Source organism: Apus apus, chromosome 1 (assembly GCF_020740795.1).
Source record: "Apus apus isolate bApuApu2 chromosome 1, bApuApu2.pri.cur, whole genome shotgun sequence".
NCBI classification, from domain to species: Eukaryota; Metazoa; Chordata; class Aves; order Apodiformes; family Apodidae; genus Apus; species Apus apus.
The window spans coordinates 165,126,158-165,141,195 of NC_067282.1; the positions used below are offsets into that span (position 1 = coordinate 165,126,158).

A 15,038-nucleotide genomic window follows, 5' to 3' on the forward strand; every position below is an offset into this window, starting at 1 on the left:
AAACTGAAACAGAACAGGCTCTCAAAAGAGGTCAAATGGTTACTATGGTAATCCTTGACATGGTCTAAATTGGTGTTAAAGAGCTGACAAGGGAAAAAAATGAAGAAAATGGCTCATCCCTTTTTTTCTCAGACCACTATTCCTAAATCTTTGTCTTTAACATTTAAATAAATGTTAAATAAATACATCTTTCTCTGATGCTCTAGAAACTAAGATCTTTTAGTTCTAAGTGGAGTAGGCACAACAAAATGAGGAGACAAGACTGGGATACTATGCCTCAATCTTTAAGTGAAAAAGCTGTCATCTTTATGAGAGCTATTCTTCCTTGTGACTGTTAAAATGCTGGTCTCTGTTCTGAAGGTCGTTCTAATGACACTTAGGATGGAGTATTTTGATACAGCATCTTATAACTTCCCTTAGCTCCTGAGCTTGTAACAGCAATCAGCTAACGATTTTTGTCTCTTGTCAGTTTGCAAAGGAAGAGGAGAAAGGGAAATAAGGAATTACCCTGAAATACTGCAAAGTTTCTTCCTAGAATCCCAGTGAGAATAAAATTTCTCCCTCTGGATAATACTTTCACTGATAGTGGTAGTCAGAAAAACAAGTAAATACATAAAAGTCCATATGGAGAACAATGTAGGAAAATTTCATATATAGCATGTCCTGTGGCCCTTTTGCATCATTCAGCTGATTTTGCAGATGCATTTGCAATCCCTCCCAGATTAACAGAGTTTTGTAACTGGGAGTACTCCATGATTATGTCTAAATTCCCTGGAAATCCTTCTGAAGCCTCCATTTAAAACATCTCTTTGTAGCTTTATTGCTTTCCACTTGGAATATACTTCAACCCATGCAAATGACTGATACATCAGCTATCTCAATGAATCACTTGCAGGTACATGGAGAATACTTCTAGCATCTAAGTGATAAAAATTCTGTTTGAGACTTTTTAAGAAGAACTCTAGGATGATTTGGATCTCTCTAAGCATCTTTCTCAAAAGCCTATAAAAAACAACATTCAGAACACAGCTTTCCAAATGCCACTGTTTGTTTAACATCCAAGTCCAGTGTTTTTGAAATCCTTGGATGGTCTGGACTCTCTCTGCTATTAAGCATTTTAAAATACCCTACACTTGAGCAATAAAAACTTCCACAATAACATTAAGAGGCAGAGGTGGGGAATTGTCTACTATTTCTTCCTTCAGCCTTGTAACTTTCTACAAGATCTTAAGGAATATATCTAGAATCAGCTTTAATGTAAGTATTATTATTTTGTGTATGGATCATTAGCTGCTTAGCATGAAGTGTAGGATCTACTTTGTCAGTACAGTTTAACCTCAGGATGCCCTTCCACACTTGAAAGTCAAATGACAATAAGTAAGTTTTTTTGACAAATAAGCAATACAAGTGTTTCAGATCTCATAATAAATACTGTCCTGAAACAAAAGGGCTCCTGCAGAGCCTGAATATAACACTATCACTGAACTTCTCCATCTTGTCTACTGTCCTCTGTATTTGCATTTAATATCTGTAAAGCCAGACAGTCTGAGATTACTCAAGACAAGTTCCCTTTTGATTTCAAGTAAGCCAATTACATTCTTTCTGTAATAACACGAGGTCCTGGAGAGTGTCCAGAGGAGGACTATAAAAGATGCTCTGACGGCTGGAGCATCTCTCCTACAAAGACAGGCTGGGAGAGTTGGGGTTGTTTAGCCTGGAGAAGAAAAGGCTCTGGGGAGACCTTATAGCAGCCTTCCAGTAACCTGAAGGGGGTTACAGGAAAGCTGTGGAGGGACTGTTTACAAGGACATGTAGTGATAGGACAAGGGGTAATGGATTAAAACTGGAAGGGGGGAGATCTAGGCTAGACATTAGGAAGAAATTCTTTAGTGTGAGGGTGGTGAGACAGTGACTCAGTTTGCCCAGGGGAGTTGTGGAAGCCCCATCCCTGGAAGTGTCCAAGGGCATGTTTGACAGGGCTCTGGGCAACCTCATCTAGTGGGAGATGTCCCTGCCCAAGCAGGGGGGGTGGAACTGGATGATCTTTAAGGTCCCTTCCAACTCAAACAATTCTATGATTCTATGAATGTCTCTGACTTCCTAAGGTAGGTGTCTCTTCCAGAGAGGTTGTTAAGAAAGGTAAGACTCAGTAAAGCTAGATAGTGGGATTGTCAGCAGTTTGACCATGAAAGGTGAGTAAAGAAATGCGTAATTCTAATAGCCTGAAACTGGAACATAACTACTCAACTTGAGTCATATGGTTTTACCTTTAAAATAACATTTCAACATCTTCAGTTTCAAGATGAAAAGCAACTGCTGATGAATTTCAAATCACGCTTGCTTATTCTTCAACTTAAGAACCTCTGTTTTGTTACCTGCCTCACTATCAAATTCAGTTCCTTTGCAGGACAGATGCTGCACTTACAATGCTGAACATGTTCAACATTGTGTGTTTACTGTATGTAGCTTTGCCACAAAAGCTGAAAATTAAAACCGCTTAGATCTAACATTTTAAAGTTTTCAGTGGGTGTAAGAAGACATGAACTTGAGAAAACTTGAACTTCATGCAGAAAACACAGTGATCCAATATATCACGCAGCTAAAGAAAGGAGACCTCACATTTTAAAATATCTTTGATTTTCTGACAGCATCTTCATAATGATAAAGATAATTTCTTTTGCAAAGCAGTGTGCTATCTGCAAAGCTGTATAAGAACTAAATATTATTGGAGATGTGAAAGGGCTATTAGATCATCTGTCCATCTCTGATCTAACCGAAAATGACAGTGATTCTCTACTTTGATTTGACAGTGACATTTGTAAAAATGTCCTTTTCTCCTAACTCTGCAAATTTCAGTGCTGAGGATTCAATAAGCTAAACAGCTTACTCACTTCATCAGTCTCCACCTCCTATGCAGCATAGTGAGGTATTAAATATAGCTATTTCAGGCCTGCTTTTCCATCTCCTTGTTCCTCTTTTGAAGTACAGGAAAGACGAATCCTCACGAACAGTGCACATCAAGCTTCATAGAATTGGTCTTTCACTCCCCAGCTGCAGACCATTTGCATCTCACCTCCTTGCAAGGCAGTACTGTAGCACCTCTCCTGCTTGGGATTGTGTATCATGTAGGACAGAAGCTGTTGTGCATTTTTCTGATGTTTTCCAGTACACTTACAACTCAGAAGCCATGTACAAAATATATCCAGCGCAACCCACTGTGGTATGAACATGCATCCCTCATGTAACCCACCCATGATGGATGCCTGATCAGACAATGCATAGAGTCTTATGTGATGGCAGTTGCAAGAGGTCTGCAGAACTCTTGGTGGACACTGGCAGATTGAAGATCCTTCTTTTCATGGAATAACACTCTGCTTCTCCTCTGCTTTCAAGGGAAAGAATTGTTTCTTCTCTTCCTTATATTCCCTAACATTTCTTGTAATGTTTGCTATAACAGGTTTTCAATTTAAGTACCGATATAACAAAATGTCTGGAGGTAAATCGGTCCAAGTATTCAGAAGATGACTCTCAGTATGATTCACATGGCTGTGAGCAAAGAGGTCTGTCTGGCCTTCTGTACTGGAGTGATAACAGATATTGGATGCAGTGTGTACTCAGATAAAGTTAACGTCTGTGACATCTGGGAGATGACACAGAGGAGCAAACTCCTGTCATCTGTTTTTTAACACCGTGTGCCCAAACCATTATATGTCAGACTTGGTAAAAATGAATAATCTCTCAGTATCTACCACTCTTCCCTCCCATGCTCTCAGTCTCATGAGACTGAAGGACTACTAGACAAATCACCTCCATATATTCACAAGGAGAGCAGAGCTAAAGGCAGCCAGAGAAAAACAATTCAAGGTATGCAGCTCATCAGCAGTGCCCTCCCAATATTTAGCAGTCATTGTACAGACTTGTACATTCCCAAAGTCCTCTTACAGTCATAACAAATTCTTACATAAAGTCTTGTACCTTCAAAGTGTTTCATTAACATAAACATATTAATAAGACCTTTCCCAGAAGAGAATGCAGTGTCAGAGAAATGCCAATCAAATGGCTGGGTTGTGAGAGGTAGACCTTCAAATATTTTATTAAACCTTCATCCTCTACCAGCAATTTCAAGGACATTTAGAAAACAAGATGCAACATACAGTGGAACTTTATGAGCAGAAAGAAGAGTAACTGCTCATAAAATTAATTTGTCCACTACGATTGCAGTGTTAATTAACCTGTATATTCTGTGATGTGCAGCAACTGATTTCTACATTTTTGGGTGAAATTCATTTGCTTAGGTTTTACTTTGGTTTTTATCGTGTGTTTTTACAATTAGTAAGCTAGACTGCTGTATCGTGTTCATGATCACTACCAAAAAACAAGCATGCGTATGTTGCTAGATATCTGGCATAGGTAAATCATGTCAGCCTTTGTATGTGCAGTACTGTATTTGCTAACTCTGAAGCCAGGGAACTGCCAAGTCGCAGCTGTATCTGCTGAGAGTTCTGTAACGTCTGCTGTGTCAGCTGGTATCAGGTTTAGGGAGATAGGACCTCGCCCACTCCATTTTGTCCCTACTTATTATCTCATAAAATCTACTAGAAATTTTATGGCATCTTTGCTGCTGAGCAGAGGGCGGAATATTGAAGACTGTGAGGTACTTGGCAAGAGTCAAATATGGAAATATGAATGACATTTCCTGGGAAACACAGCACCCAAACCATTGACAGATGTAACTCTTTTGATTCCTGGTAGAGATTTCTTTTCCAAATTGGGCTAACCAATTCTCTGGATCAGGCTCAACATATATGTGACCAAAGTAGAGGTTCTATAACAGAGCAAAAATAAGTGAACATCTTTTGGATTAAATACACTTGACTGACCTACAGTTCTTTTCAAGTCAGAAGGCATTTTGGGAAGTAGCTCTCACTGTATTTCAAGCAATGATAACATTGTTTTGTATTAGCAGGACATGAACTTTATGAAGCAACCAAGGGACTGCCAGCTCTCACTGTGGATGTGAGCTAGAGAACTCAAGAGATAATGTTCTATGCCATAAAACAGATGAAAGCCAACACTAATCTATGCTATGTTATCTGTCACCTACATATGGGGACACCATGGTTTATGTTCCAAAACCTTGAAGTTATACTAAAAAGGTGAAGGTTGAATTCCTCTTTGTGTAGTATTTGGCTTATTTTATGCTTTTTGCAACAGAAAAGCATGAAACACTTTGAAATCACACACAGTAGTCCAATAAAAGTCCAGTTTGATGCTTAATATAGTTTGGAAGGATTTATACATTCTGATTTCACATTTCTAGCTTTCTGGTATGCTGAGGCTTTAAGGGACCAGGAGCCCTGAACTTCCAACTTCTTTTTTGTCTTTTTTGTTTTGTTTTCACCTTTAACTCTAAGAGCGGAAGAAAAATGCCCAATATAGCATGGGTACCAATGTCACATGCAATAAGGAAGCCCTGCAAATGCTGTCACTATGAAACAATGCCATGCAGAATAGCCTCAACGTAGCAGTTGCTTTCAAATCAGTAAGTGGTAGTTGAAGAAAGACATCCAAAAACATTCTTTAAAAAGAAACACTCAAAAAGGCAAGATTGAAATCTACGATTTTTGAAAATCTGAGAATGCTGCATGGCTCAGCATCTGCTGACTTCTTCCCAACTTGTAGTCTAAATCCAGTATTTAGGTTTTCCTCACTCATATTAAGGAAAGATTTCATCCAGAGGTTTTCCCTTTAATTACAGAAACTAGGGTTTCACTCCAAAGCAGCTTATTAGCTAAAACAGAGAGCAAGGAACTCATACTCAGATTCCTCCTTCTCCCACCAGGAAACTGAAGCATGCTGTGCACTCTGATTATTATGAGTGGGCAGGTATCATCTAGCAATCAAAAGGAAAAATAATGTAAAATGGAGTACAAAATGGTCTTACAAAAACCAAAAAGGTCGATGTGCCAGTATGAACAACCTCACACGATCCACAGTTTAGTGATGAAATATTTCCAAAAAGTGTCTTGTGTACACGTAGCCCTATACCTACTAAATAATGAAGCCATATGACATTGGCACAGAAAGGAAAATACAAAAGGTGATTAATATTTGAGTGAGATGCTATTCCAAGGTCTCTGCCAAATGCATAATTCTAATCAATGGATACTATTGCATAGCAGCTCAATAAAGCTGCATAATATTTCAGTGAAAGACAACCATTGTCTTAATGCACAATAAGATGCCTGGAGATGCAAACATTGAGAATTATCAGGGTCACAAAGAAGCCTAAAGAAGCACACTGCTCTTATAATGCAAATTCTATGTACCCACACTGCATCAATTCCAGAAAAAGTCCAGTTCATAAAAACTTCCTTAATATGTTGCATAAAGTATCAGAAAGATTGAAAACAGGATTAGCAAAGGAGAATGTATCATTCAATGAGTATTGGAAAAGATGCATATCAAAAATTTATCAGGCGAAGTAAGTCTGAAAAATGCTGATAACAGATGAGAGCTGTCTCAGCAAAAAAAGTGTTGCTTGTTTGACTGTTTCTATAGCTGAGGATAAAAGTATCCTTGGGGGAAAAAAAAAAAAAGGTGTGATTTTTCTTACCTCTTCCTTCTCTGCACTTTGCAAGTCCCTCCACTCCTCAGTGACATGACCAAAGTCCACTGTGTTCATTGCAACCTTATATTCCCCAATGATATCATGTTTGGAGAAACGATCAAAGTCATAAACTGCCATCACTAAAGTTTTTCCACCCAGCTCAGAGTATGGCACCTGCAAAGAAGAGAAAATTACAAACTCCATATCTGCGACAGTAAAGATCAGCACACTACAATGCAAATCTACTTCTTTGGTTTATCTGCTGTCATCTCAGGTAAATTGAACTGCAGAGAAAATTATGAGGTGTTTTTGTTTCAGAGTCACCAGAAGCAGTATTTTTTTTTGAGACCAGGCTCTGACATTGAATAGAACTCTGTGGCAGCTCACTCATCTCTCCCTGGGTTTTTCTCATTCTACTTCAAATTATTTTGTAGGTGATGAAAACGAAACAGGAAGCTCAATTATTTGCACTGAAGACACATGAACTTTTCACACAATGGTGTCTTTTCCTCAATAAATCAACTATCATCACACAGAAATGGGTAGCTCCCAGGATGATAAAAAACCCAGAACTGGCTTACTGTATCTGACACAAAGTAACTAGACAAAAATAGTTCTATTACAGTACCACTACCTATTACCTATTTTTCATTATTGTAACTTTCACACTGTAGACTGGAAGTTTTTCTAAATCACAGTGTGCAGCTAGAAACTGTAGTGGTCGAGGGCCAAGTTCTGACTAATTCTCCAGCTGTTCTGATGTGTTTCAGACAGATGCTGTGGGTTAGGATGCTTATGAGTCACATTTTTAATATTCAGATGAACACATGCAGTTCAGGTAAGCTACGCTTGAGTGGCTGTCTGGAGAGGTCTGATTTAGGAATTGTTTGGATTTACACTGAACACTTGGTCAATTTGAATATATTCTGCAAGTATAAATGGTTTCCATGGGCTTCAGCAAACATTTCTCTATTAATTGTCTATATAAAGAGAAATGAAAGCATGGCATTATCGTTGGCCTCGTTAACTGCTGTATGTTCTGGTCTGTTTAATCTTTAGGGCTGCTGTCTTTTGTTACTGTTTGGCTTCCACTTCTTTTAAAAATACTTACTAATAACACAAGTGGTTTTGCTTTTTCATACTGTGTTACATAAGGTTTTAAAGAAGCTTTTCAAGTTGAGAGCCAGCTCCAGCTTCCATTACTGAGTACAATAGTTTCACTGGATACAGGGTTGTGTATTATTTGTAGCTTCTAAAAAGCTATAGAAGGCAAATATATGTGGAAGACAAAGTTCTAAATAATTTTGCCCCAAAGAAGAAATGTTCTAGAGTTTCTTCCTCCATCAGTTTAGAATACTAGTTAATGGATCCTGGTAATTTCAAATGCATGAAAAGACTACATTTACCATTATTTACTTCTTTTATCATTAACTTGACCTCAGTAAAGCTTATTTTAGCTACTTTCCTATTTAAAGAAGAGGTAGTGGCAGTGCTTCTTCCACTCATTACCTCTAAAGTAGCCGTAGCCTACAGGTTTTTCAGGACAACCAAGGATGTCCTCAGGTCTTGTGAAGGATTGCTCCCTCTCCCTGCTTTCTCCTCTGCTGAGAGATACTGAGCCTCTTGACCCAGTGCAGGGGAGACCTTGGTAGAAGGACATGTACAGGAATGTTTTTCTGGCACAGATTTGTCAGTACTCCAGAAATGAACCCTCTTCCCACTTCAGACATCCCACTGGGGAGGAACACCTCTGCCAGACTGGCATAGTCCAGCTAGGACTTCTCCATTTCCTTTTGGCAGCACAGTGTGAATATACAATTGGGACAGATAGAGCTTGATGAACACCTGCAACCTGGAACAGCACCATGGATGTGCAGGAAACAGCAATGAAAAGGGTACTAACACAAGGAGCAACCCAAAGAAGAGAAAGAATGAGGTCAAGGGCTCAAGGTGCAATAGAGCAGAAACATAACCCATCTCATCCCCACTAGCCCTTCTCTGGGAGGAAGGCAGGCAGCTCACAGCTGCTCCCTGGGAGAGGCAACAAAATGAGCCTGGGCTGCTTGGTGGGCAGCTCTGCCAAAGAGCGGTAAGAGAATCATACCAACAGAAGCTGTGCACCAGCTGAAGTGGATGCAGTGGATTCCTGTGATCCACCTCAGGCGGTGCACAGCAGGAAGGCTCTGCCCAAGTAAACAAGGTATTGTCAATAGTTTCCACTAAAGCTAAACAGCTAAATGCTCTGTCAGGTCTTGCATGGAAAGCAAACTTTCATCTGGAGCATAAAATCTGAGTATTAAAGATGTGACTTAAAAAGAGTGGACATTACAGCCCAGGAGTGGATGATCTGATTTGTAATTTGTGCCCTCATCTCAGATGACAGCATTATTGGTTCTTTCTTTTGTGAGCTGCATGGGAATCTGTAAGTTATAACTCTGTTTTCTTTTAAAAACTCTCTTAGGAAAGCTCAAGAAAAAAATAACTCCCCACAAAAGATTATTTTTATGAACATCTTCAAGGGAAAAAATAAACTTCTATATGCAGTAGTAGTGCTGGCCTCCAGGGATATCTTTCTCATTGAATGATTACATAGCCTGAGTCTTTCACTGTTCCTGTTTTCAGTCTGTAGCTGTCATTATAAGATTGGGCATAGAGAGAAAAGCCTAAAGTAACAGCAGAGGGATGTATATTAGGAGAAGCCCTATGAAACATGCTGTATAGTATTCCTTTATTGTATTTAACTGGGGTTTAGATACAGCTACAGTTTTAGAAAAACACTGCTGATAGATTCTATTGGAACTACTTAAAATATTGCAATGTAAGGCTGAGCTACATTTATTTAATTCATATATTATTAAACCTGAGACATGATTTCTTTTCATATGTAAAGTAGCATGGCACAGAATTGCTATGACAAAGTCTAGCAAGATTAATCTGCCATACTGTCCTTCATCCATTTACTTTCCTTGAGATTGAATTTATTTTTGAGGGGAAAAGAAACAGTATACTGAAATTCATAAATCAGACTACAAAGATATTTAAAGAAAATGCTGGTCTAGTGAAACTTACCTGACATTTGTCAAAGTGTCACTGTTTTTTAACTTTCTTGTAAGTTTTATCCAACCATAAAATATGGATCATGTTGTGATACATCAGGATAACTGAACTGCCCAAAATCCAATGGAGCTTTTTACACCTACTGATGTCTGACCCTACGTTATACCATTTTCCTCATAAGATGAAATATTACAGGTTTCTACAACATGAAAAATCAGTATGCTGCAGCTATCCATTAACTAAGACATCTAGCTTTATAGTCAAGCATGAGAAACACAGTGGTTACATAAAAAAAAAATCAATAATTATAAAAAAAATACCTTGAATGTAAATTGCTCATTGAAAACAGGGTTAAGGGTCTTTCTGTGGACTTTTGTCTCATATTTCTTCTTCTTATCAGGAAGCAGGAAAACTTTCACGTAGGGATCAGATGTACCACCCATATCTAATGCAGGCAGTTCAGCTGCTTGAATAATCCCAACTAGAAGCTGAAAAGAGAAAAAAAAGCAGAATTAAATTTCAGATAGATATTTATTAAAAAAGCCCACTGTACTAGAGAGATACACAGGCAGACTCTATTTCTGGTCTGTGAAAAACTATTCCCCCTTCCCCCTTCAAGGAAGGCAAATGAAGCCACACTATAGATTTTAGAAAACCAATTACAGCAGATGCAGACTGCACAAAGGCTGTTTTTAAGCAGAAAAGAGGGTTTTCAAAGGGCAGCTGATTACAGCTAAATACAGACTTCATCTTTTTAAAGACTGCAATCAAATAACTTTCAATTGCTCTCTACTTGTGTGCATTATTTTTCTGTGCTGGGCACCATGAATAGAAATCACATTATTAAACAATCAAGAATGTCTAATTTTGACTACAAAATTTGTATTCTAAATCCCCAACATGTAACCTTCTCCCCAACCGAACAAAAAAGGTGACATAAGCAAGTCCTCAGGCAGAGCTTAATTGAAAACAAATGGATCTTGCAGTCTTCCTTACATTTAACTTCTCTTGCTCTGTATACAAATTGGTTTATGCAGTAAGCTAAGGGAAATATTTTAGAAAATTATGTCATAAAAACTAATCTTTGGCAACTAAATCCTAATAGTAATTCATAATATCATTGCAAAACCAGAAAAAAATAATTTCTTATATTTCTTATACACAAACAAGACTGCAGTGCATTCAAAACTTGTAAATGCCTTGGCCATTTTTGAAGTGTTATAGATGAAGGCATGTTATGCTATGCTATGGTGTTATGTTATGTTATCTAGACATTCCAGCCTGTATTAGGCTCCTCTCAACTCCATTCACAAAATGGAGTTGAGAGAAAGAAAATACTTCTAATCTTGGTTCACAGACACAGAAACAAGGTAAAGATTCAAGCGACTCTTCAAGGTCAATCTGGAGACAAGATATTAAGAAGTGGGAATGAAATCTGAAAATATTTTCTTCTAAATCAGTGCTTCAGTCACAATGTATTTGCTTCTCTCATGGATGAATTGTTTAAAATTGGAAACTGAAGCTCTAACAACTGGAATGCAGAACAATATAGTCAATCTAGGAAAGAAGCTTCTGGCTTCTGAGAGACTCCTCAAAGTTAGACTTGTTTTTACCAGTTTTAAATTCACAGCATGGCCTGTGTGCTTTCCTACCTATAGGATTCTTAAGGTCCATGAAACATTGTATTTTAGCTGTAAGAAACACTTACCCTTTTCTCTCTCATTTTTATTCTAGTTGCACAACAGTTCGTAAATACATGGATAGGCTCAGGATACACATCAAGTCTTGCACACAAAAGAGTGAAAAACAACTCTATGACTCTCAGTTAACAGAGTCGAAAAACATTTAAATTCCCCTTTAAAATGTCTCCCTCTAAAACTGAGGCATCACGCTCTGGAGACATTAGTCATCTTTTCTTCACTCTCCACCCAGTGCAATATATTAGCCAGATTTTTGGTCTGCAGTTTCATGCCATAGTGCTATACTAACCTGACTGAAAGCCCTCTTCTACTCTTTATATCATCTATCCTCTGACAAATTCCAATCTACAACATAGTTTAGAGCAGCAAAATAAAATAGAAAACCATAGCTCAAATAATTTATTACCTTAATTAAATACTGTTTTTAAAGATTTGTTGTTCATGCATCCTATTTCCCATTGTAAAATATAGTTCAGAAAAACATTTTCTTTAATGAAATTCACACAGAAACTTTGTTTTCATATTCTAAGGAAACTGAAATCCATTTATCAGAACACATTTGCAGCTTTCCCTTTCCCCCTCTTCAGATCTTCTGCTTCTTAAGGGTCTAATGCTTCACACTGATTTCATACTGATTTCAAAGGGGATCAGTGTGACTCATCACATGGCCAAGGAATTTGCTTTGGGAGTGGAGGAAAAACTCCTTTAACGCCAGTTACTTGAAAGACTTCAGAATTATTTTTGGCTCTTGCATTGAAAAATAAGCACCGGTAGTCAGAAAATAAGTGAAAAGATAGGGAAATACCATGTATTATGCCAGGTCCTACCTGTCTGTAAATACCCTGCCGAGGACACAGGAACTTTTATTCATTTGTCTTATTTTTTTGTCTTGCAACAAGTTATTATAATGCATTCCATTAACAGCATCAAATAAAGAATGTGAGCTTTGAAATAAATCATGGGTACATGTGGAAGTCAGTTCAGAGGAAGAATATGAATTAACATGGATTTAAGTTCAGTAGTCATTTCTTTCCCAAAATACAGCAGAGTGATGCCGTTTTGACTGAAGCTGTCAAAATGAAATGCAGGATATGTATTCTCAAGTTGACTGAAAGGCACTCAGTAGAAGTGAAGTCAGATGTGTTGGTCTACTTCAGTCCAAAGTAAAGCACAGTGAGTTTTAATGTGGGGCTGTGAATTGGTGTAACTGACAAAAGTGATCCCAACCACAGCAAGAGGCCAGGGAGGAAAATTAAATATGAGCTGTGTCTATTCCTACTGAAAACTTGGCTAAGTATGCCAAAGTCTGGTCTTAGCAGCTTTGGAGTAGGGTACTGAAGGAGTATCAGTCCTTGACTGTTGAGTCTTCTTGTCCAACTTTCCTGTTTTTTAGGGGACAGACCTTTTTATTTGCACTTTTGTTCAAAACTATAATTTTCTTGGCTAGTAGGTACACTTTCATGGAGAGCAACAGAACCTGACACAGCTAGTTAATAAGGCAAAGTGCATGCTTGATGAAGCAGGAGAAAGCTACTCCTGGCTATCTTATCAACTTGCTAAAAGACTCACAATGAATCAATTTACTTTTATGTCCCTGTCTTTGTCCTTCCATCTTTTGTTGGCTGATGTTTTAAATACCTGAAGGCTGAAGCTGTCTTTTACTATCTACATGCAGACTCCATAATATAATGTGGGTTGACATCAATTGGTGATGCCTTCATTAAAGTTATTAATAACCATCAGATAAATCTCTGTCTTCAATTTTGATTAAGCATGTAATAAAAACTCTGAGTACATTGAATACCAATTTAGCAGTACCTCTGTCACGAGTCTTCAGTCTTGCTTTCTCTCCTTACTCTGTACAAGTAGTAAGGATTTAAAAAATATCTGCTGTAACTGAAGGTTTACTTCATTCTCCCCTTGCACACACAGAAAGAAAATTTTACAAGTTGGTTATTTCAAACCTGATTGTTCTGGAAGTCATAATCCAAAGAATATTGGATTTTCCCTAGTTTCTCCACTTCTTTGGCTTCTTCTTTATCTTCCCCATCAGTCAGCCCAGTCTCAGCATCATCATCCTTAAGAGCCTAGAAAGAATGAATGTAATATTCGTAAATAAGGCAAACTATTAAGTACCAGCTTAAAGCAGACACTGTACTCAAATCTATTTTAAAGCCATTAAAAGCAAGCATGACAGCAGGAATCCAAATATGCCATTTATAAATGTATTTATACTATTTAGGTTGCTCAAGGAGATGTTATAAATCAGCAAGCAAGCAATGAAGTAGGAAGAAAGCTTCTCGGACTATTACAAGCAACGATTGTCATAAAACCTGGAAGTAGAAACAAAAAATCAAGTCGATATAAAAAAATTCTTCTGGGCTCCTACTAGCTCTTGAAGAGGCACAAGGAGGCAAACATGCTATTTCATAAGCAAAGTCACACATTCATTCAACTTAAGAATACCTTGGCAATGTCAAACCTGATTGTGCATGCTGTGAATTGTTTGCAACTAGCAACAAGTTTTTGTAGGGTTACTATGATAGAAAGCATGTGCTGTGGATGAGTTCTTCCTACAATCATATGCCAAACATTTTCCATGTTTATTTCAAATGAATATGGAAGCAAAGTTTTCAACATGCCATTAGCAAATGCATGTTTGTCCTTTTCCCTCCCTCCCGAGATCAATTTCCTTTTTATTCATTCTTGCTTTAAAGCTTGGCTGAACCAAATTGATTGAAAGCTGATTTTAGTTTGCTTAGAAAGAAACACAAAGAAATACAGAAATGCTTACAGCTTTGTCTATTGCATAAAACCTGATATTCTTAAAGGACACAACAGTTATCATAGATTTTATACATAATTAAAATACTATATGATGTAATTATTATTTTTTTTTCTGTACCAGAAAGCAGAAGTATTTGCACTGTGGAAAATGGAATTAATACAATTATTAAACTGCATGAACCATAACTACTATGCAGATCTTATTCCAGCAGATTCTTACCCAAGTAAGAACTGAAAAAACAGTAAAAGCAGTAAGACAATTAGCAAAAAACATATGGAAAACAAAAATAAAGTTGAGAGTCTGTAAACAGGGAATGAATACTGAGCATTCATCAAGAATTGCTCTTTGCATGTAATAGTAAAGCGTATGTTTATCTATTAAAATCCTATTCTCTCTTGAGGGGAGTTCCTTCTATATGGAGCTACTGCTTGCACTAACACTCTTAAGGGCAAGAATAAGATTTGTTATATTCTTTCTTTTTTCACAATGTGAGGTGGTCTGAAGAAACCTACAGCACTTATAAACAATAGATTGCAGCTGGAGCTTTCTATCTGAAGAGACAGCAAGGCTGGAAAGTAGTTATATCCACGATGGTTGATGAAAGAAAGAAAGCGAGAGCATTAACATTCTCACTCAGCCATGAGCGCAGTGGGGGCCGCACAAGGGTTGTGTGGGTGTGGTAAGAAGAAAGATTGATCTCTGAAGTAGAAAATGTTATTTTTCAGAAGCCAGATCTAAATTCAAGAGGTCAGAATCAAAACTGCACAGTATTAAACAATTATTTCTCTACTTTTTGAAATAAGCTAGAAATTCTGCTGGCATAGCTCAACTGAAATCAATGCAACAACATTGATTTATGCAAGCTGAGGAGCTGGGTTTGAAT

At 37.6% G+C, this 15,038-nt stretch overlaps 1 protein-coding gene across 5 annotated transcripts in view; it reads right to left on the bottom strand.

Moving 5' to 3' along the window:
- The window catches only part of SYT1 (synaptotagmin 1), a 353,931-nt gene that overhangs the window by 68,931 nt on the left and 269,962 nt on the right, over nucleotides 1-15,038 (bottom strand). For 4 of the 5 annotated variants that reach the window (XM_051637978.1, XM_051637987.1, XM_051637960.1 and 1 more), the window contains 3 exons: nucleotides 13,332-13,454; nucleotides 9,988-10,155; nucleotides 6,617-6,784 (listed from right to left, as the gene is read on the bottom strand). In XM_051637978.1, the coding sequence (XP_051493938.1) occupies nucleotides 6,617-6,784; nucleotides 9,988-10,155; nucleotides 13,332-13,454 (459 nt within the window). The remainder of the gene's footprint in view (nucleotides 1-6,616; nucleotides 6,785-9,987; nucleotides 10,156-13,331; nucleotides 13,455-15,038) is intronic. The other variant, XM_051637997.1, reaches the window with a different exon arrangement.